The 24,177-nt window shown below is 38.9% G+C and overlaps 1 protein-coding gene across 1 annotated transcript; it reads right to left on the minus strand.

The window, feature by feature from the left end:
• Nucleotides 1-930: 930 nt before the first annotated feature.
• Nucleotides 931-23,739, minus strand: LOC128099816 (proline-rich protein HaeIII subfamily 1-like). The gene is made up of 5 exons (XM_052721630.1): nt 23,734-23,739; nt 15,569-15,686; nt 13,374-13,720; nt 3,169-3,286; nt 931-1,322 (listed from the first exon to the last, which is right to left on the minus strand). The coding sequence occupies exons 1-5, from the start codon at nt 23,737-23,739 to the stop codon at nt 931-933; spliced, it is 981 nt and encodes a 326-aa protein (XP_052577590.1).
• Nucleotides 23,740-24,177: the final 438 nt, after the last annotated feature.

A 24,177-nucleotide genomic window follows, 5' to 3' on the forward strand; every position in this document is an offset into this window, starting at 1 on the left:
AATTGAAACCAGCCTAAATGTCTATTAAAAGAATGACAAATAAGGAGATCAAGGCAGATCATGCAATGCAATAGTATACAATGTTAACACAAGAAAATTCTCAGTACACAAACAGCAACATATAACCAAGAACATCAGTGAAGCATGCTATAGGGAGATCCATGTAACATACTTGTATGAAGCAATGCAGTTTTATAAGAAATGTGGTTTTTTCGATAAATAACCTAAAGTTCTACACAGAAGGACATTCATGTAAAATTGAATGCTACATTTATATAATAGCACACACACACACACAAAGTAATATTCCTAGGAGGGTTGCGATAAGATTAAAACTAGTGGCTTCCAAGGACAAGCATGGGTACTCAGGAAAATATATAATCATAATATTTATACCCTTGTACCCTCCTAGGAAGGTAGGTCATGTGAAACTTGAGGACACACAAATTTAGAAGAATGTATTAAAAGTCTGGATAAGGTCAGAGTATCTCTAAGGTATCACTTAGAGACAATGGATCTGAACATCCCTGGTATGAGTGGGGCAGAATGTACAGGTTGGAGATGAGAGATCAGTGATATTGAACACAGGAGACAGGCAACCAAAGAGAGGTTGCTGCTGTACTTCTAAAAACCAACCGAACTCAACAGGCAATGACTGAGATAATAGGAACTGTGGAGCTATATTCCTCAAAAGCAGAAATACCTTGGAGAGCTTGTCCAAGGTCTGCCTATAACAACACACATATACCATCTTATACTATCTGAATGCAAAGATTAGAAATGGGCCCATGGAGGATGTCTCTACAGTTAACTAATTTTTGTACTATGCTTTGAGAAATACAGAAGAGAAGGGTTTCTGTTTAATAATTTGACTAATACTTGTCACTGGCATCTGGATTAATGGGAAGATTTGTCTCAAAAGCATCTCACCTAAGGATGCTGTCTTAACGAAAAATGATGAGGTGGTTTTTTCACGTTCTTTCCTCTACCTAGAGGTGGTCTTTGTTTTCCATGGCCAATATGGGAAGGATTCCTTTTGTTGCCTGAAAAAGGACCACGAGGAGGAGGTCTATGTTGAAACTCAGGAGGAGGAAAGTCATGCTGCTGGCCTTCTTGTTGGACTGGTCCTTGAGAGTCTTCAGGAAGAGTAGAAGATTGATGCTGAAGCCCTTCTGCAGATTGTTCCTGCTGTGGATTATTTACTTCATTCTCAACAGCATCAGAGGACACTTGTTCCTCTCCTGGTGGGGAATCACTCTGTGGATCATTTTCAGCCTCAGGAGCAGCAGAGGCCACTGGGACTGTGCTCTGGCTTTCAGGATCTGTATGGGTGGGGACAGAAGAGAAGAGCACATTGGTGAAAGAATTTCCTTTTGTTTTCTTTCCCTGACCTGATCACACAATCCTTTCTCCCAGAACCTGTCTGCCAACTGCTAACTTCTTCTTCCACACATCCTTGTCCTTGGCTTTCTAAATCTACATCCCAATGAGACAGAAGGTTTGATATTTGTATCCTAGGACAAGCATGTGTCCCTACAGCTGGAAAACATGAAAGTCTGAGGACCCTTATTTATCACATGAGAGGTCCCCAAAGGCAAAAAGGCAGTAATGCAAAAGAAGAATACATTAACATGAGGAAGGTTTCCAATTGTGATTAAGGACACTTTATGAACTCCCTGCCTGTGCAAGGGCTTCTAGCCCTGGTTTTTGAACCCTAGGATGAAATTTGACTTAGCTTTTCAATATTTTACATCTACACACTGAAACCCTGAGAGAAGAGAACAAAATGGCCACCACCAAATTCAATAATAAAAGTCTGGGGACAATTTGTCATTTCTTTTTAAATCAAAGACAGTTACATGGTGAATGGGGAAAACAGCAGAGAGAAAACAGGGAAAGCCAAGTGTTTCTCCATCTTGTTCATGAACTGTGTAATGATAGACAGGAACACTGAGGAAGAGGGAAGCCACAGACCCTCCCACTACCAGGGGAGGCAGCGTTAAGGCACTTTTGGTTTCTGCCTCATCTGACAGAGATCACTTCTGGATGGAAAGCAGACATATTCATTCTGCTATTATGGAAGGTTGGTCTCTCTATCATTCAGCTAAATGAACTCAAACATTCCAAGTATCAAGGTTGGGGAATGCATTTATATCTTTACAGAAACCAATATTTTTTCATTCCTAAGACAGAAAATATCGTAAGACAACATACTGAAACACAGACCATTGAACAACATGGAAGGATGATGGAGTGGGCTTTACCAGCTGAAACAACAGAAGGATCCTCTACAAATGTGGTATAGGATGAACTGAAAATTCAGATTGCAATCTTTCAGAGCTTACAGATGTCCTGCAAGAAAATGTGACTTTCCAGAATCAAGCTTCTGAGCATGAATGAGCTCAGGAGTCAGCATCTGAGACACTCCTGGAAAGGATCTGGGATGCAAGAGCATGTACGGATTCCCTGTGCTGCCACCCACTAGCTCTAAATAGAAAACCTTTTATCCTCCCTGCACATCTACAAAACAAACAGCTCCCTTTTCCTAAGTATTCCGCATATTTCAGTCACCTTAAGACTATGTCCCACAGTTTGTTCCTTCATTAATTCTTAGAGCTCTCAAGAGGTAAATCAAGGAGTACACATGACACAAAGTAACACATACTGCCTGAAGCATACTAAAACTCTGAATGTAGGCCTGAGTAAAATATTTAGATTGGGCTCCAATACTTGTACTTAAGTGTCTAGAGCACTGAATTTACTCTGTAATTCTCTGATCTTAAACTAATCGTGGTGTTTTTATCTATATCATGTGTCTGGCATCCACTGTGCAGCAAGGACAGCTGATCCCAGTATTCACTCTGATTATCAGAAGATGCTCAATAATCTCAACATTTTTCCATGCCTCTTTAGAGCTGGACAGCACTTTTCTAAACACAAATGGGTCATCTTGTTCCTCTGCTCAATCCTTTTATGCCTTCCAGACTAAATATTAAGTAAAAAGAGTATGTTGTGTGCTGAGGATATCTGTTCTAACCCTTATCACAGATATTCTGTTGGACTGTCTTTCTTCTCACCTGATTCTGTCCTTTCTCTCCCCCCTTATCCTCTCTTTTCTTCATTCTTTCTCTTGAAAGTCTCCATCTCCCACCCTATAAGGCTTTGTACCTCCATTGGGGCTCTGAGCTGAGCTCAGGACCAGCAAGGCCGCTGTGAACAGAACTGCCAGCATCTTGGAGGAGGCACTGGAGTTGTTCTCAAGTGTTGTGACATTCAAGGCCATTCCCTTTATAAAAAGGAGCATAACAATGGAATCTTTGATCCACAATTGGAAGACCTAGCTCCATTATTTCTCTTTGGGACTATAGCCCAGCAGGGTGGAGTGTAGAGGAGATGGTCAACATATCCTATCTGGAAGGAATAACATGTAATGTGGTGATGTGGTTAAAGGAACATTGTCTCTTCACAGAAAGTTAATATTCCATTATGTATGTACCACATTTTCAGGCCATTCAGTAGTTGTACGATATATGTTGTTTCCCTACCTGGCTATTGTGAAGAGAATGGCAATGAACATGGATGAGCCAGTATCTGTGAATTAGGACGTTGACTCCTTTGAACATATGCCGAGGTATATGTATATGTGATATAGCTGGGTCGTAAGATTAATGTATATTTAGGATGTCAGAATTCTCCACCTCTATTCCCATATTGATTACTCTAGTTTGCACACCCACCAAAGGTGGATGAGTGAAACGAGAGCCAAAAGGGTATATATATGAGCATGTATCAATTTATTAATGGATGCTATGAGAAAAAAGAATCATGGTTACAGGATCAGGTAGATCTAGTTGCAGAGCCCTTCAATTTGCCCAGGAAAGATGGAGATAGACACATGTCAGTTCACACTGCATGACTCATTCTCCACCACCCAAGGGAGAGCATGAGTGTTTGCCTCCTCCTAAGATTTAAGCAGTCATGTACCCAGAAAAAAAACCACAGACACACACCTCTATGGGTCCAAGGTCATTGGCAGAGATAATTCCCACAATACATGAGGGTTTCCTTTTTCAAGCATCCCCCCAATCTTTTGTTGTCAACTTCTTTCTTGATATTGGCCATTCTGAATGGTGTAAGAGAAAATATCAAAGAATTTTTATTTTGGAATTATATAACCCTAAGAATATTGACAATTTTTGCAGTACTTGTTATCCATTTTATTTCTTTGTTTTGAACCCTTTCTGTAGGTCCCTTGCCCATTTTCATTTGAGCTTTTTGCTTTCTTGATTGGTTATTTGATTGTTCATTTGCTTTGAGTTCCCTGTGCATTCTGGATATTAATCTCCTCACAAAAGTATAGCTGGAAAAGAGTCTCTCTCAACATGTGACCTTCATCTTTACTTTATTATTTCATTTGTTGTACAGATATTTAGTTTTATGAGATCCCATTCATCAGTTATTATCCTTAATCCTGTGTGAAGGGAGTCTTATTCAGAAAGTCTTTTTCTATGACTGTATCCTGCAGATTGCTGCCTATTTTTTCTTCTGGAAGTTTCAGGATTTCAGAGTTCACATAAGATTTTGAATCATTTGGAGTTGATTTTCTCTACAGGGTGGTAAATACGGATCTAATTTCATTCTTCTACATGTAGACATTGTTTAGACAGCTATTTGTTGAAGATACTGTCTTCCCTCCACTATGTATTTTTTATTTTATTTGGTTTCATTTTTCTTTATTAAGAAATTTTCTACTTACTCTACAAACCACCCACAGAACCCCCTTCATCCCTCCTCCCACTTCCCAGACCTCTCTCCCAAGTCACTCCACATCCCCGCATACCCAAAATCAAGGTCTCCCACAGATAGTCAGGAGAATCAGGTCCAAGCTCCTTCCCACTGTACCAAGGATGCACAAGGCGTCCACAGTTACCGGATTCCCAAAAGCATGCCCAAGCACCAGGGAAGGATCCCAATCACCCTGCCTGGGTGCCCCTCAAACAGTTCGAGCCACTATGTATTTTTAGGATCTTTATCAAATATCACAAGGCTGTAACTAGACACAGTCCTGTGTGGGATTCCTATTTCATTCCATTGACCATGTGTCTGGTTTTGCTAGTATCATGCTGTTTTTATTAGAATAGGTGTATAACACAGCTTTGAATGTGGTAATGTAATCCCTCCAGAATTATTTTTTCTCAGAAGTTATTGACTATACAGAGTGTTTCTATGGTTCCACAAAAATTTTAGGATTATTTTTTATTTCTATAAAAATCTCAAGAATATTTTGGATGGGATTACATTGAATCTCTAAATTGTATTAGGATAGTCATTTTTACAATATTAGTTATAACAAACCATGATCCTGAACAATCTTTCCATCTTCTAGTGCATTCCTTAATGTGTTCTCTTCAGAGATTTGAAGTTTTCAGTGTAGAAAATTCACAAAACTTTAGTCAAGTTTCTTCATAGACAGTTTTTGATGCTACTGGAAATGGAATTATTTCTAGTTTGCCATTTCTCATTGTTTGTTTGTTTGATTGATTGTTTGTTTTTTTGTTCACAGTATATAGGAAGGATGTTATTTTGTTCTAAGTTGATTTTGTATCCTGCCACTTTGGTGAAAGTGCTGATGATTTCTAGAAGTTTTAGCAGGTAAATGCATAGGTCTACAAAATATTATACTGAGTGAGGTAATCCACACACAGAAAAAGAAATGCTAGACATTCTCTTATGTATGTGGATCATACCTCTGAATATTTAGATATAAATAAACCGAACCTGGAGTTACCACAGTAACCAGGGAAGTAAAAAGATCAAAAGGCATTAAGGAAGAGAAAGAGTTCTAGAGAGGACAATGGTAGGATAATGGTGCTATGAGGGGAAACAGAAAAAATGCGGAGACCAAAGAGGGGTAAATAACACTAAATATATTGGAAAATGATATGGAAAGCATATATTCTATTTTTATTTAAAATACATGCAGAAAACATAAATGTATATGTATCCAAACAAGTACATACATAGTTTAAATGAAGTTACACCTCTTGGTAGATAATGCCTCCACCAAGAGGCATGGACAACCTAACAAAAACTGAAAGGAGAGCGTGGGAAACTTCCCTTAGAATAGTGGGTCCAAAAGACCTCCAAACAATATCAGCTATTTCCATTGTACTGGGTTGCCTTCCAGAACATGATGGTAAGAGCCTATTACAGATGACACTACATCTTTTGGAAATAGGACTTGGAGGAATCAGGTTTGAAAATTCTGGAAGCTTCCTGCCTGAAGACTAGCTTCCATAGCATCCCAAAAGTTATGAGAGTGTTGCTAAGGAAGAAAAGAGGTCAATAGTGTCCCTAGAGAAATCCAACTATATTCTCAATACTTAGCTTTATAAACACAGACAACTGTAGCTCTTTACTTTCATAAAAAAAAAAAAAAAAAAAAAAAAAAAAAAAAAAAAAAAAAAACCTTCTGCTGTAGCAGGAAGACAATATACAGAAATGTTCACCTGGTCAGAGTCCAGAAAAACAACCTCATGGTGCCCATCCACACTTTATACTTCTACACCACAACCCCTACACATATGGCTCAGAAAACATTATGGAAGAGGAAGCAGAATGACTGTAAAATACAGAGGACTAGGACATCTGCAAGATAGTGTCTTTTACACATGACAGGAAACTGCACCCCTGAAATCTCAATGAGCGTTACCTAAAGACAACTGGCAAAATGTGCACACTATTTGGCATGCCCACATAGTCGGTGGAAATCACATAAGGCCAAACTCATAGATAAAGAAATACAGTAAATTAATGACTTCTGAGGCAGAGAATCTTAGTCTTCTACTAGGATGAGCCTGCGTATATCCAATTTCAAGTGGCCTGCCCTAAACACATACACATACAGGCAAAACTAGATAGGTTCAGCCAGTGATATTTAGAAGCATGTGTGAGTATGTGTGTATCAATAATCATTAAATCAGATGTCATGGATTTAAGAGGAAATGTGAGAGGAGAAAAAGACTTAGGTTAGGAAAGGATAAAAATTATGCAATTAAAATACTCACATATGAAAGTCTCATAGAAATTTTTAAAACAGGAATATTTTCTCTGTAACAAGCCTAGGTATTTGAATTAAATTTTCTTCATTATTTTAATGTCAGTCTAGTTGACAGTGCTTGATCACACTCAGTGTTGTTCATGTGTGTTCTGGAGTGGAGGAGGTGTAGAGATGTACCAATAGAGACGATATAGCATTCAAAGAACACAGTAAGCACTGCATCTCCCATCATGACTACAGCCAGATCTCCATCAATCATAATAAATGTGCCATTTGTGTGTGATACTTAACTATTGTTTTGGTGATATGGGTGTGATTCCTACCCAAGCCTCTAATGTGTTAGGATATTACTTTGATATTAGATTTAGAAGATTGACCATCGGTCTGTGCAGGCCCACAAAACATTTCTCAATCTCAAACCATCTGATTCTAGGCAGAGATGCCCTGTTGATAAAGATTGCATGGTCTATGACAGCTGTGGAACCTGAATAGGACCAGACTAGATCCTCTGCATATGAGAGACAGTTGTGTAGCTGGGTCTGTTTGAGGGGCCCCTGGTGTGTGATAAGGATCTATCCCTGGTTCATGAGCTGGCTTTCTGGATCCCATTACCTATGGTCAGACACTTTGCTCACGTTTGATACACTGGGAAGGGGCTTGGTCCTGCCTCTACTGTATATACTAGGCTTAGCTGTCCGTGCCCAACTTACCATTTTAGAGGAGGGGAAAAGGGGGTTCGAGGGAGGGAGGGTTGAGACGGGGTCTGTGGTTGGTATGTAAAATGAATAAAAAATTAAAAAACAAAAGATTACATGGTCTAAAAAAGTCTCATTTTTATTCCAATTCTAAAGGTTGGTAAAGTAAAAATGGCCAAGACCTTCAAAGGAATTCAGACAGTGATGTGAATATATATTTTCCAGAATTAATATGTGTTTCATGTTGTGAGAGTTCTTGTAAGAGTACTCCCTTCTCCATCATGTTCCATGAGGCTGAATATGAGTGTTCTTCTTTCTCTTAAGGAGTAGTTTTATTATCAGTCATGATATGTGATTGACCACATTAAACCTGTGCTTAGGATGGTATACACAGCTTCTAAGTAGGAATTATGTGTCTGTCATGCCTGCACTGTATACAGCCTCCTTCTATGATGCTTTCTGGTTGATTTTTAATAGAGGGTTTTCTGTCAAATACTGATTCTTGTTATTGTACATTTTCCTTGTGAAAATAGATTATTGATATTTCCTGCCATGAACTAATTTAATTTTCCACATGTATCACATTTATTCTGGCACAATCTCTGCATTTAGCCTTCTAATGATATTGCTAATTTTACCTTTCCTAAATTATGTTCATTCTTAATTTTGAACACAAGGTATTCTGTGTGCAGTGACTCTTCTTTGGGTGAATGGTCTGATGGCTCTTTTCTCTCCTATTATTAGCTTTATTATACCTAACATTGTTTGTTCATATTTCACTTGGAAATTCATACTGGTCAGTAAGCACAGCTGCCTGTATCATTCAACACTCTATGGGGAATTGCATGATGTTCGGATTATTGCAGGGTGGTGGTATGTGAGGGACTTTGGATTGAGATAAGGCATCTAAGGTCATATGGGTAGAAATCTCTAAGAAGTCTCCCTCAACCATTGTAAATCATGGAGTCTGGGGCTCTGCCTATGAAGGGCAAAGGGTACAGAGATTATTACAGGTAGGCCTAAAAAAAACTATGTTAGCCAATGATGATGCAGCCCATAAAGACCAACAATGATAATATAATTTATTCAGGCTTTAGTGGGTGTGTATTCTAAAGAGTAGATACTAGGACTTGGCAAAACTACTCCAGTTATGACTTTGTAGTTCGCCCTAGACTGATTGGCTTTAATGGAGAAAGGGAAGGTGATTAGTCCTGGCATCCCTTATATTTAGGCCAGGACACTGTCTTATTTCTCCAGATACTAAATGGAAAGTGAGAATGGTCTGAGAGGTCTTCAAAGGGTGGTTAAAAAAGCTTCAAGTGGGAAAGGTAGAGAGAAACAGCCAGGGGAAGAAGCAGGCTGCACTTCTCATACTGTGGAAGCAGAAGTCCTGGGGAAAGTCAGCCTTGACCTTGGCTTGATGTGTCCTGAAACGGAGTAGCTTCTGCCAAATGTCACTCGGCTCAGCTCCCTTGCCTGACCTTCTTCATTGTCAGCAATGAGTGAAGAGGGTAATGTATCATGAAAGAAAAATATCACCTCAGAACTCAATGGACACCATGAAACCAGATTACGGAAGAGCTCACAAGCAAAGCTATCAGGGAGGAAGATGGGGATGAAGAAATGGGCAGGTGTCAGCTTCATGTCAGTCATTATAAACATTTTGTTTTGTTGTTATTTTTTAATATTTAGCACAATTATTTATTTATGGATCATTTATTTTTGTTGTTTGAGAAGTCCATACATGTATATAATGGGTTTTGATCTAAACCATCATTTTTCTGCTCCTCTCTAATTTCTTAGCTATCCAGTCAACTGATATTTTTTCATAATTCCACATCCTCTTTCTTGAGACATATTGAGTTCATATGCATGTGCACTGATGTAGGACTAGATTATTTAGCTTAAGATGGTGATGCCCATGTTATATACATTTTTATGAAAGCAACATAATTTTAATCTTTTATTCTTATGCTTTTTACTTCAAATTTGTATCATACAAAGAAGTGGCTTGGCTTTGATATATTCATACATACATTTCACTGTCCTTTTCTCATATGCATCTCTGAAACTATATTCCTCCATTCTTTCTAATACCAGTCATCCTCTAAACTCACTTACTTATGCATTCATGATTTGTGTGTGTGTGTGTGTGTGTGTGTGTGTGTGTGTGTGTGTGTGTGTCCCATTAAGCCATATTTTGTGCTGCACATATTCTTAGATATGTAGCCTTCCAAAAGAGCACAGTAAATTACAGAGGACAATACTCTTAGAGAAAACTGACCCTTCCTTTCTCAGAAGTTGAAAGCTGCCAATAGCTCTACAAGTAGGGATGAACTTCCATACCTGTTTCCCCTCTACATGCTGGGATACCATTCAGTAATCCTCTGGATTTCACTGGTATCTGCTCTAATGCTCTCTTTTATTTTTAATTTTTTTAATTTACAACTTCTTGTTTATGATTGTTTGTTCTTGGCTTGATATTGCTTGTTTGTTGTTGAAGACAAGGCCTCATGTATCCCACACTGGCCTCAAAATTATTTTGAAGCCAAGGATGACTTTGATTTTTATCTCCTTCCTTTGTATCCCAAATGATAAGGTTATACTTTAATTAAATGCTAAGGTTATAATTTAATGTATTGTTTATTGCTACTTATATCTCAAAAATGCTTAGTCAATTCATTAACACAATAATGCTTTCTAGAGCAAAAGGGCCTGATGCAATTCACTCTGGCCAGCACAGGCTAAGCAGCTCACCTGGTAAACCTCACTTCAATTTTCCAACCACACAGGGGAGTAATGATTTGATGTACCAGATGGATTCTACATTTTAATGCATTTGAAGGCCTTAGTACTCTTCAGAAACAGAGGGACAGGTGGTCCTCCGGTGTGACAGGAGGAAATTAGTAATTCTGTCTGAGCCATGTTGCCTTTGAAATAGATTTAGAACACGAGTGACAGAGAACCTCCAGGGCCCTGGGAGATAAAGGGCGTGTTTCATGGGGCTCATTGCTTCAACCCCACTCTTGCTAACTCAGTTTTCTCTCTCAGATTTTCTCTACATTCTATTTTTATTATCTCCAATGAGTTCATAGCTCATATCTATTTAATGATACATCAATCTCTTCACTGATTGCTGACAGTGGAAAAAAGCTGGGAAGGACTTGAGTGACATTTGTCAGAATCACACGCTATCTTGTGTGAACCAGGAAAAGATGGACTGTGATGTTTTCCCCCCAGTACCGCCATGTCCAATCTCACCTACATAACATGAGTGAGTCTGCCTGGCTCTCTCCTTCACTCTCCTCTCTAGCTAATTTCTCTCCTGCAGGCCTACCACATGCTGCTGGTCAGGACCTCACATCTCCAGGTGTGCTTTCATCACCTGGAGTATCTTGATTCATCAAGGTGTGCTTTCATCATCAAGTATCTTGATTCAAGTACTTTCATTTGGTCTCTTGAAAAACTCATAAACATGGGGAAATTTTTCACTACAGCATCCTGCCATTGTCAATATCCTCCACTTTTCTCATTAACTTATTCTTCTTTATTCATCTGCTCCTACTGTGATCAATTCTGGTAATGAATTGAGCAGTTTCTCTTCACTGTGGAGACCTAGGGCTCTGCTCTCAGGTGTTCCAAATCAGACCCTGTGCTAGGTGGAGCTGGACTGAGCAAAGCCCTCAGGTTTGACCTCTGCTGCCATAGCTTCTCCATTTGATATGGTGAGAACAGGTTGCCCCTATGAACAGGCCAATTCATTATTCCCTGTTATTCCCTCCACTTCTTGTGCACAGCTGGAAGAGGCTAGGTTTCTGACTTCCAGCTGTTGCTGCTATACTTTGGATTCAGGGAAATGGTAACATGTAGTTTCATGGAAAATATTCCCAAGATGTTCTGGGTTTGCTGTCAAGTTGTTCACTCAGTTTTAAGTGATATTTTTAAATACTAAAAAAAAAAAAAAAAAAAAAAATTCTACTGCCAGTGCCGTTCCATAATTCCATCATATTAATTCTTACAATTTAAAAAAAAGCACTTCAGTGTAGATTGTGTTAAAATTAAAGCATGGAGATACAGGGCCATACAGTGTTTTCATTTGCTATCTGTGTTGTGGACAAAAAGATGGAAAGCTTCCCCAGAATCCATGGGATGCTTTTCTGGATGTTCTTATGTTATAACCACACCACTCAAATTCTAGCCCCTCCATTGCTAAGAATTATACACAACACTCAGAAACTGAATGCTGAAAATTTTATTAGGGTCAGGTAGTCAGTCAACAATGACTTCTTGGCCTATTTTTCAGGAAGTACATAGTCTTCTCAGGCACTCTCTGAAACAGAAAAGGAAGGAGGAAAGTGAGTGAAAACTTGGGACATGCTGGAGTTTCAACTCTTCCTGGTACCACTGAAGTGAGAAAGGTGGGAGCCCAACCCTCTTCTTCTCCCAACTACTTCCTCTCTCTCCTTCCTCATTTTCTCAGGTTTACTCTTGGCAGGCACAGAGCATACAATGGAAGTGAGCTACTTCTTACAATATGGAAGGGAATAACGTTTCTTAGCTTGTTCATCCTTTGGTTCTGATTTAAAATATTCAAGGATTTATTTCGAAAGATGTTCAATGAAATGCACCCTAACTGGATGAAAAATTGAAACCAGCCTAAATGTCTATTAAAAGAATGACAAATAAGGAGATCAAGGCAGATCATGCAATGCAATAGTATACAATGTTAACACAAGAAAATTCTCAGTACACAAACAGCAACATATAACCAAGAACATCAGTGAAGCATGCTATAGGGAGATCCATGTAACATACTTGTATGAAGCAATGCAGTTTTATAAGAAATGTGGTTTTTTCGATAAATAACCTAAAGTTCTACACAGAAGGACATTCATGTAAAATTGAATGCTACATTTATATAATAGCACACACACACACACAAAGTAATATTCCTAGGAGGGTTGCGATAAGATTAAAACTAGTGGCTTCCAAGGACAAGCATGGGTACTCAGGAAAATATATAATCATAATATTTATACCCTTGTACCCTCCTAGGAAGGTAGGTCATGTGAAACTTGAGGACACACAAATTTAGAAGAATGTATTAAAAGTCTGGATAAGGTCAGAGTATCTCTAAGGTATCACTTAGAGACAATGGATCTGAACATCCCTGGTATGAGTGGGGCAGAATGTACAGGTTGGAGATGAGAGATCAGTGATATTGAACACAGGAGACAGGCAACCAAAGAGAGGTTGCTGCTGTACTTCTAAAAACCAACCGAACTCAACAGGCAATGACTGAGATAATAGGAACTGTGGAGCTATATTCCTCAAAAGCAGAAATACCTTGGAGAGCTTGTCCAAGGTCTGCCTATAACAACACACATATACCATCTTATACTATCTGAATGCAAAGATTAGAAATGGGCCCATGGAGGATGTCTCTACAGTTAACTAATTTTTGTACTATGCTTTGAGAAATACAGAAGAGAAGGGTTTCTGTTTAATAATTTGACTAATACTTGTCACTGGCATCTGGATTAATGGGAAGATTTGTCTCAAAAGCATCTCACCTAAGGATGCTGTCTTAACGAAAAATGATGAGGTGGTTTTTTCACGTTCTTTCCTCTACCTAGAGGTGGTCTTTGTTTTCCATGGCCAATATGGGAAGGATTCCTTTTGTTGCCTGAAAAAGGACCACGAGGAGGAGGTCTATGTTGAAACTCAGGAGGAGGAAAGTCATGCTGCTGGCCTTCTTGTTGGACTGGTCCTTGAGAGTCTTCAGGAAGAGTAGAAGATTGATGCTGAAGCCCTTCTGCAGATTGTTCCTGCTGTGGATTATTTACTTCATTCTCAACAGCATCAGAGGACACTTGTTCCTCTCCTGGTGGGGAATCACTCTGTGGATCATTTTCAGCCTCAGGAGCAGCAGAGGCCACTGGGACTGTGCTCTGGCTTTCAGGATCTGTATGGGTGGGGACAGAAGAGAAGAGCACATTGGTGAAAGAATTTCCTTTTGTTTTCTTTCCCTGACCTGATCACACAATCCTTTCTCCCAGAACCTGTCTGCCAACTGCTAACTTCTTCTTCCACACATCCTTGTCCTTGGCTTTCTAAATCTACATCCCAATGAGACAGAAGGTTTGATATTTGTATCCTAGGACAAGCATGTGTCCCTACAGCTGGAAAACATGAAAGTCTGAGGACCCTTATTTATCACATGAGAGGTCCCCAAAGGCAAAAAGGCAGTAATGCAAAAGAAGAATACATTAACATGAGGAAGGTTTCCAATTGTGATTAAGGACACTTTATGAACTCCCTGCCTGTGCAAGGGCTTCTAGCCCTGGTTTTTGAACCCTAGGATGAAATTTGACTTAGCTTTTCAATATTTTACATCTACACACTGAAACCCTGAGAGAAGAGAACAAAATGGCCACCACCAAATTCAATAATAAAAGTCTGGGGACAATTTGTCATTTCTTTTTAAATCAAAGACAGTTACATGGTGAATGGGGAAAACAGCAGAGAGAAAACAGGGAAAGCCAAGTGTTTCTCCATCTTGTTCATGAACTGTGTAATGATAGACAGGAACACTGAGGAAGAGGGAAGCCACAGACCCTCCCACTACCAGGGGAGGCAGCGTTAAGGCACTTTTGGTTTCTGCCTCATCTGACAGAGATCACTTCTGGATGGAAAGCAGACATATTCATTCTGCTATTATGGAAGGTTGGTCTCTCTATCATTCAGCTAACTGAACTCAATCACATTCCAAGTATCAAGGTCGGGGAATGTGTTTATATCTTTAGAGAAACCAATATTTATTCATTCCAGAGACAGCAAATATGGTAAGACAACATACTGAAACACAGACCATTGAACAACATGGAAGGATGATGGATTGGGCTTTACCAGCTGAAACAACAGAAGGATCCTCTACAAATGTGGCATAGGATGAACTGAAAATTCAGATCACAATCTTTCAGAGCTTACAGATGTCCTGCAAGAAAATGTGACTTTCCAGAATCAAGCTTCTGAGCATGAATGAGCTCAGGAGTCAGCCTCTGAGACACTCCTGGAAAGGATCTGGGATGCAAGAGCATGTACGGATTCCCTGTGCTGCCACCCACTAGCTCTAAATAGAAAACCTTTTATCCTCCCTGCACATCTACAAAACAAACAGCTCCCTTTCCCTAAGTATGCTGCATATTTCAGTCACCTTAAGGCTATGTCTCACAGTTTGTTCCTTCATTAATTCTTAGAGCTCTCAAGAGGTAAATCAAGGAGTACACATGATACAAAGTAACACATACTGCCTGAAGCATACTAAAACTCTGAATGTAGGCCTGAGTAAAATATTTAGATTGGGCTCCAATACTTGTACTTAAGTGTCTAGAGCATTGAATTTACTCTGTAATTCTTTGATCTTGAACTAATCCTGGTGATTTTACCTATATCATGTGTCTGGCATCCACTGTGCAGCAAGGACAGCTGATCCCAGTATTCACTCTGATTATCAGAAGATGCTCAATAATCTCAACATTTTTCCATGCCTCTTTAGAGCTGGACAGCACTTTTCTAAACACAAATGGGCTATCTTGTTCTTCTGCTCAAGCCTTTTATGCCTTCCAGACTAAATATTAAGTAAAAAGAGTATGTTGTGTGCTGAGGATATCTGTTCTAACCCTTATCACAGATATTCTGTTGGACTGTCTTTCTTCTCACCTGATTCTGTCCTTTCTCTCCCCCCTTATCCTCTCTTTTCTTCATTCTTTCTCTTGAAAGTCTCCATCTCCCACCCTATAAGGCTTTGTACCTCCATCGGGGCTCTGAGCTGAGCTCAGGACCAGCAAGGCCGCTGTGAACAGAACTGCCAGCATCTTGGAGGAGGCTCTGGAGTTGTTCTCAAGTGTTGTGATATTCAAGGCCATTCCCTTTATAAAAAGGAGCATAACAATGGAATCTTTGATCCACAATTGGAAGACCTAGCTCCATTATTTCTCTTTGGGACTTTAGCCCAGCAGGGTGGAGTGTAGAGGAGATTGTCAACATATCCTATCTGGAAGGAATAACATGAAATGTGGTGATGTGGTTAAAGGAACATTGTCTCTTCACAGAAAGTTAATATTCCATTATGTATGTACCACATTTTCAGGCCATTTAGTAGTTGTACGATATACGTTGTTTCCCTACCTGGCTATTGTAAAGAGAATGGCAATGAACATGGATGAGCCAGTATCTGTGAATTAGGACGTTGACTCCTTTGAACATATGCCGAGGTATATGGATATGTGATATAGCTGGGTCATAAGATAATGTATATTTAGGATGTCAGAATTCTCCACCTCTATTTCCATATTGATTGCTCTGGTTTGCACACCCACCAAAGGTGGATGATTGAAATGAGAGCCAAAAGGGCATATATATATATATATATATATATATATATATATATAATATATATATATATATATATACACACATGTGTGTATATATGTATATGTATATATATATATATATGAACACTTATCAATTTGTTAATGGATATTATGGGAAAAAAGACTCGTGGATACAGTATAAGGTATATCTAGTTGCAGAGCCCTTCAATTTGCCCAGGAAAGATGGAGGTAGACACATGTCAGTTCACTCTGCATGACTCAGTCTCCACCACCCAAGCGAGAGCATGAGTGTTTGCCTCCTCCTAAGTTTTAAGCAGTCATGTACCCAGAAAAAAAAAAAACACCTCTATGGGTCCAAGGTCATTGGCAGAGCCAATTCCCACAACACATGAGGGTTCCCTTTTTCAAACATCCTCCCAATCATTTGTTGTCAACTGTTTTCTTGATATTGGCCATTCTGAATGGTGTGAGAGAAAATATCAAAGAATTTTTATTTTGGAATTATATAACCCTAACAATATTGACAATTTTTGTAGTACTTGTTATCCATTTTATTTCTTTGTTTTGAACTCTGTCTATAGGTCTTTTGCCCATTTTCATTTGAGCTTTTCCACTTTCTTGATTGGTTATTTGATTGTTCATTTATTTTGAGTTCCCTGTGCATTCTGGATATTATTCTCCTCATAGAAGCATAGCTGGCAAAGAGTCTCTCTCAACATGTGACCTTCATCTTTACTTGATTATTTCATTTGCTGAACAGATATTTAGTTTTATGAGATCCCATTCATCAATTATTTTCCTTAATTCCTATGTAAAAGGAGTCTTATTCAGAAAGTACTTTTCTATAACTGTATCCTGCAGATTGCTGCCTATTTTTTCTTCTGGAAGTTTCAGGATTTCAGAGTTCACATAAGATTTTTAATCATTTGGAGTTTATTTTCTCTATAGAGTGGTAAATATGGATCTAATTTCATTCTTCTACATGTAGACATTGTTTAGCCAGCTATTTGTTGAAGATGCTGTCTTCCCTCCACTACGTATTTTTATTTTATTTTTTCTTTTTTCTTTATTAAGAAATTTTCTACTCCTCTACACACCACCCACAGAACCCTCCTCCTCCCTCCTCCCACTTCTCAGCCCTCTCTCCCAAACCACCCCACATACCCACATACCCACATACCCACATACCCACATACCCAAAATCAAGGTCTTCCATGGAGAGTCAGGAGAGCCCGGCACACTGAGCCTAGGCAGGTCCAAGCTCCTTCCCACTGTACCAACGCTGTGCAATGAGTCCACAGGCACCGGATTCCCAAAAGCATACCCAAGCACCAGAGAAGGATCCCAATCCCCCTGCCTGGGTGCCCCCCAAACAGTTCGAGCCACTATGTATTTTTAGGATCCTTATCAAATATCACAGGGCTGTAACTTGACACAGTCCTGTGTGGGATTCCTATTTCATTCCATTGACCATGTGTCTGGTTTTGCTAGTTCCATGCTGTTTTTATTAGAATAGGTGTATAACACAGCTTTGAATGTGGTAATGTAATCCCAACAGAATTTTTTTTCTCAGAATTTATTGACTATCCAGGGTGTTTTTATGGTTCCACAAAAATTTTAGGATTATTTTTTATTTCTGTAAAAATCTCAAGAATATTTTGGATGGGATTACATTGAATCTCTAAATTTTATTAGGATAGTCATTTTTACATTATTAGTTATAACAAACCATTATCCTGAACAATCTTTCCATTTTCTAGTGCATTCCTTAATGTGTTCTCTTCAGAGATTTGATGTTTTCAATGTAGAAAATTCACAAAACTTTAGTCAAGTTTCTTCATAGATAGTTTTTGATGCTACTGAAAATGAGATTGTTTCTAGTTTGCCATTTCTCATTGTTTGTTTGTTTGTTCAAGTATATGGGAAGGATGTTATTTTGTTCTAATTGATTTTGTATCCTGCCCCTTTGGTGAAAGTGCTGATGATTTCTAGAAGTTTTACAAGGTAAATGCATAGGTCTACAAAATATTATACTGAGTGAGGTAACCCACACGCAGAAAAACAAATGCTTGACATTCTCTTATGTATGTGGATCATACCTCTGAATATTTAGATATAAATAAACAGAACCTGGAGTTACCACAGTAACCAGGGAAGTAAAAAGACAAAAAGGCATTAAGGAAGAGAAAGAGTTCTAGAGAGGACAATGGTAGGATAATGGTGCTATGAGGGGAAACAGAAAAAAAGAGGAGACCAATAAGAAGGGTAAATAACACTAAATATATTGGAAAATGATATGGGAAGCATATATTCTATTTTTATTCAAAATACATGCAGAAAACATAAATATATATGTATCCAAACAAGTACATACATAGTTTAAATGAAGTTACCTCTCTTGGTAGATAATGCCTCCCCCAAGAGGCATAGACAACCTAACAAAAACTGTAAGGGGACCATGGGAAACATCCTTTACAATTGTGGGTCCAAAAGACCTCCAAACAATATCAGCTATTTCCATTGTCCTGGGTTGCCTTCCAGAACATGATGGTAAGAGCCTATTACAGATGATACTACATCTTTTGGACATAGGACTTGGAGGAGTCAGGTTTGAACAATCCTGGAAGCTTCCTGCCTGAAGACTTGCTTCCATTGCATCCCAAAAGTTATGAGAGTGTTGCTAAGGAAGAAAAGAGGTCAATAGTGTCCCTAGAGAAATCAACTACATTCTCAATACTTAGCTTTATACACACAGACAACTGTAGCTCTTTACTTTCATTAAAAACAAAACAAAAAGCCGGGCGGTGGTGGCGCACGCCTTTAATCCCAGCACTCGGGAGGCAGAGGCAGGCGGATCTCTGTGAGTTCGAGGCCAGCCTGGTCTCCAAAGCGAGTTCCAGGAAAGGCGCAAAGCTACACAGAGAAACCCTGTCTCGAAAAACCAAAAAAAAAAAAAAAAAAAAAAAAAAAAAAAAAAAAACAAAAAAACAAAAAAAAACAAAACAAAACAAAAAAAAAAACAAAAAACAAAAAAACCTTCTGCTGTAACAGGAAAACAATAAACAGAAATGTTCAACTGGTCAGAGTCCAGAGAAGAACAGCCTCATGGTGTCCATCCCCACTTTATACTTCTACACCACAACCCCTACACATATGGCTCAGAAAACATTATGGAAGAGGAAGCAGAATGACTGTAAAAGACAGAGGACTAGGACATCTGTAAGATAGTGTCTTTTACACATGACAGGAAACTGCACCCCTGAAATCTCAATGAGCGTTACCTAAGGACAACCAGCACAATGACAACACCACTTGGCCTGCCCACATAGTTGGTGGAAATCATATAAAGTCACACTCCTGGGTAAAGAAATACAGTAAATTAATGAATGCTGAGACAGAGAATCTTATTCTTCTACTAGGATGAGCCTGCGTATATCCAATTTCAAGTGGCCTGCCCTAAACACATACACATACAGGCAACACTAGATAGGTTCAGCCAGTGATATTTATAAGCATGTGTGAGTATGTGTGTATCAATAATCATTAAATCAGATGTCATGAATTTGAAAGGAAATGTGAGAGGAGAAAAAGACTTAGAGAGGTTAGGAAAGGATAGAAATTATGAAAGTACAATACTCACATATGAAAGTCTCATAGAAATTTTTTAAAACAGGAATATTTTTCCTGCAACAAGCCCAGGTTTGGAATTAAATTTTCTTCATTATTTTAATGTCAGTCTAGTTGACAGTGCTTGATCACACTCAGTGTTGTTCATGTGTGTTCTGGAGTGGAGGAGGTGTAGAGGTGTACCAATAGAGACCATACAGGATTCAAAGAACACAGTGATCAGTGCATCTCCCATGATGACTCAAGCCAGATCTCCATCAATCATAATATATGTGCCATTTGTGTGTGATACTTAACTATTGTTTTGGTGATATGGGTGTGATTCCTACCCAAGCCTCTAATGTGTTAGGATATTACTTTGACATTAGATTTAGAAGATTGACCATCAGTCTGTGCAGGCCCAAAAAGCCTTTCTCAATCTCAAACCACCTGATTCTAAGCAGAGATGCCCTGTTGATAAAGATTACATGGTCTATGACAGCTGTGGAACCTGAATAGGACCAGACTAGATCCTCTGCATACGGGAGACAGTGGTATAGTTGGGTCTGTTTGAGGGGCCCCTGGTGTGTGATCATTATCTATCCCCTGGTGCATGAGCTGGCTTTCTGGATCCCATTACCTATGGTCAGACACTTTGCTCACCTTGATACACTGGGAAGGGGCTTGGTCCTGCCTCTACTGTATATACTAGGCTTAGCTGTCCGTGCCCAACTTACCATTTTAGAGGAGAGAAAAAGGGGATTCAAGGGAGGAGCTGGGGAGGAGGGCAGGAAGAGGGTTGAGAGGGGGTCTGTGGTTGGTATGTAAAATGAATAAAAAATTAAAAAACAAAAGATTACATGGTCCAAAAAAGTCTCATTTTTATTAAGATTCTAAAGGTTGGTAAAGTATAAATGGCCAAAACCTTCAAAGGAATTTAGACAGTGACGTGAACACATATTTTCCAGAATTAATGTGTTTCATGTTGTGAGAGTTCTTATAAGAGTGCCCCCTTCTCCAGCATGTTTCATGAGGCTGAATTTGAGTGTTCTTCTTCCTCTAAGGAGTAGTTTTATTATCAGTCATGACATGTGATTGACCACATTAAACCTGTGCTTAGGATGGTATACACAGCTTCTAAGTAGGAATTATGTGTCTGTCCTGCCTGTACTGTATACAGCCCCCTTCTATGATGCTTTCTGGTTGATTTTCAATAAAGAGTTTTCTGTCAAATACTGATTCTTGTTATTGTACATTTTCCTTGTGAAAATAGATTGTTAATATTCCCTGTCATGAATTAATTTAATTTTTCACATGTATCACATTTATTCTGGGACAATCTCTGCATTTAGCCTTCTAATATTGCTAATTTTACCTTTCCTAAATTATGTTCATTCTTAATTTTGAAAACAAGATATTCTATGTGCAGTGACTCTTCTTTGGGTGAATGATCTGATGGCTCTTTTCTCTCCTATTATTAGCTTTATTATACCTAACATTGTTTGTTCAAAATTTACTTGGATAATTCATATTGGTCAGTAAGCACAGCTGCCTGTATCATTCAATACTCTGTGGGGAATTGCATGATGTTCAGATTATTGCAGGGTGGTGGTATGTTAGGGACTTTGGATTGAGATAAGGCATCTAAGGTCATATGGGTAGAAATCTCTAAGAAGTCTCCCTCAACCATTGTAAATCATGGAGTCTGGGGCTCTGCCTATGAAAGTCAAAGGTGCAGAGATTATTACAGGTAGGCCTAAAAAAAACTGTTAGCCAATGATGATGCAGCCCATAAAGACCAACAATGATAATATAATTTATTCAGACTTTAATGGGTGTGTATTCTAAAGGGTAGATACTAGGACTTGGCAAAACTACTCCAGTTATGACTTCATAGTTTGCCCTAGACTGATGGGCTTTAATGGAGAAAGAGAAGGTGATTAGTCCTGGCATCCCTTATATTTAGGCCAGGACACTGTCTTATTTCTCCAGGTACTAAATGGAAGTGAGAATGGTCTGAGAGGTCTTCAAAGGGTGGTTTAAAAAAGCTTCAAGTGGGAAAGGTAGAGAGAAACAGCCAGGGGAAGAAGCAGGCTGCACTTCTCATACTGTGGACACAGAAGTCCTGGGGAAAGTCAGCCTTGACCTTGGCTTGATGTGTCCTGAAACGGAGTAGCTTCTGCCAAATGTCACTCGGCTCAGCTCCCTTGCCTGACCTTCTTCATTGTCAGCAATGAGTGAAGAGGGTAATGTATCATGAAAGAAAAATATCACCTCAGAACTCAATGGATACCGTGAAATCAGATTACGGAAGAGCTCACAAGCAAAGCTATCAGGGAGGAAGATGGGGATGAAGAAATGGGCAGGTGTCAGCTTCAAGTCAGTCATTATAAACATTTTGTTTTGTTGTAATTTTATAATATTTAACACAATTATTTATTTATAGACTATTTATTTTTGTTGTTTGAGAAGTCCATACATGTATATAATGGGTTTTGATCTAATCCATCATTTTTCTCCTCTTCTCTAATTACTTAGCTATCCAGTCAACTGATATTTTTTCATAATTCCACATCCTCTTTCTTAAGACATATTGAGTTCACCTGGATTGCACTGGTGTAGGACTAGATTATTTAGCTTAAGATGGTGATGCCCATGTTATGTATATTTTTGTGAAAACAACGTAATTTTAATCTTTTATTCTTATGCTTTTTACTTCATATTTGTATCATACAAAGAAATGGCTTGGCTTTGATATATTCATACATACATTTCACTGTCCTTTTCTCATATGCATCTCTAAAACTATATTCCTCCATTCTTTCTAATACCAATCATCCTCTAAACTCACTTACTTATGCTTTCATGATTTGACTCTGTGTGTGTGTGTGTGTGTGTGTGTGTGTGTGTCCCATTAAGCCATATTTTGTGCTGCACATATTCTTAGATATGTAGCCTTCCAAAAGAGCACAGTAAATTACAGAGGACAATACTCTTAGAGAAAACTGACCCTTCCTTTCTCAGAAGTTGAAAGCTGCCAATAGCTCTACAAGTAGGGATGAACTTCCATACCTGTTTCCCCTCTACATGCTGGGATACCATTCAGTAATCCTCTGGATTTCACTGGTATCTGCTCTAATGCTCTCTTTTATTTTTAATTTTCTTAATTTACAACTTCTTGTTTATGATTGTTTATTCTTTGCTTGATATTGCTTGTTTGTTGTTGAAGACAAGGCCTCATGTATCCCACGCTGGCCTCAAAATTATTTTGAAGCCAAGGATGACTTTGATTTTTATCTCCTTCCTTTGTATCCCAAATGATAAGGTTATACTTTAATTAAATGCTAAGGTTATAATTTAATGTATTGTTTATTGCTACTTATATCTCAAAAATGCTTAGTCAATTCATTAACACAATAATGCTTTCTAGAGCAAAAGGGCCTGATGCAATTCACTCTGGCCAGCACAGGCTAAGCAGCTCACCTGGTGAACCTCACTTCAATTTTCCAACCACAAAGGGGAGTAATGATTTGATGTACCAGATGGATTCTACATTTTAATGCATTTGAAGGCCTTAGTACTCTTCAGAAACAGAGGGACAGGTGGTCCTCCAGTGTGACAGGAGGAAATTAGTAATTCTGTCTGAGCCATGTTGCCTTTGAAATAGATTTAGAACACGAGTGACAGAGAACCTCCAGAGCCCTGGGAGCTAAAGGGTCTGTTACATGGGGCTCATTGCTTCAACCCCACTCTTGCTAACTCAGTTTTCTCTCTCAGCTTTTCTCTAGATTCTATTTTTATTATCTCCAATGAGTTCATAGCTCATATTTCTATTTAATAATACATTAATCTCTTTACTGATTGCTGACAGTGAAAAAAATCTGGGATGGACTTTAGCTGAGTGACATTTGTCAGAATCACACGCTATCTTTTGTGAACCAGGAAAAGATGGACTGTAGTTGTTTCCCCCCAGTACCGCCATGTCCAATCTCACCTACATAACATGAGTGAGTCTGCCTGGCTCTCTCCTTCGCTCTCCTCTCTAGCTAATTTCTCACCTGAAGGTCTACCATGTGCCACTGTTCAGGACCTCACATCTCCAGGTTCCCTCCCAATTAGTATCTTGGACCAAGTACTTATGTTCTGTCTCTTTAAACACTCATAAACATGGGGAAATCTTTCACTATGACATCCTGCCATCGTCTCTATCCTCCACTTTTCTCATGAACATATTCTTCTTTATTCATCTGCTCCTACTGTGATCAATTCTGGTAATTAATTGAGCAGTTTTTCTTCACTGTGGAGCCCGAGGGCTCTGCTCTCCGGTGTTCCACGTCAGACCCTGTGCTAGGTGGAGCTGGGCTGAGCAAAGCCCTCTGAGGTTTGGCCTCTGCTGCCATGACTTTTCCGTTTGATGTGG

The sequence above is a fragment of the Peromyscus californicus genome, unplaced genomic scaffold (genome assembly GCF_007827085.1).
Source record: "Peromyscus californicus insignis strain IS unplaced genomic scaffold, ASM782708v3 Scaffold_6__1_contigs__length_162567912, whole genome shotgun sequence".
Taxonomy (NCBI): domain Eukaryota; kingdom Metazoa; phylum Chordata; class Mammalia; order Rodentia; family Cricetidae; genus Peromyscus; species Peromyscus californicus.

Bases quoted from the DNA above. Each gene is read 5' to 3' on its own strand.
- LOC128099816 (XM_052721630.1), bottom strand. The intron at 13,721-15,568 runs GTACAAAGCCTT...CCACCCATACAG, and splicing joins AGCTCAGAGCCCCGATGGAG to ATCCTGAAAGCCAGAGCACA. The intron at 1,323-3,168 runs GTACAAAGCCTT...CCACCCATACAG, and splicing joins AGCTCAGAGCCCCAATGGAG to ATCCTGAAAGCCAGAGCACA.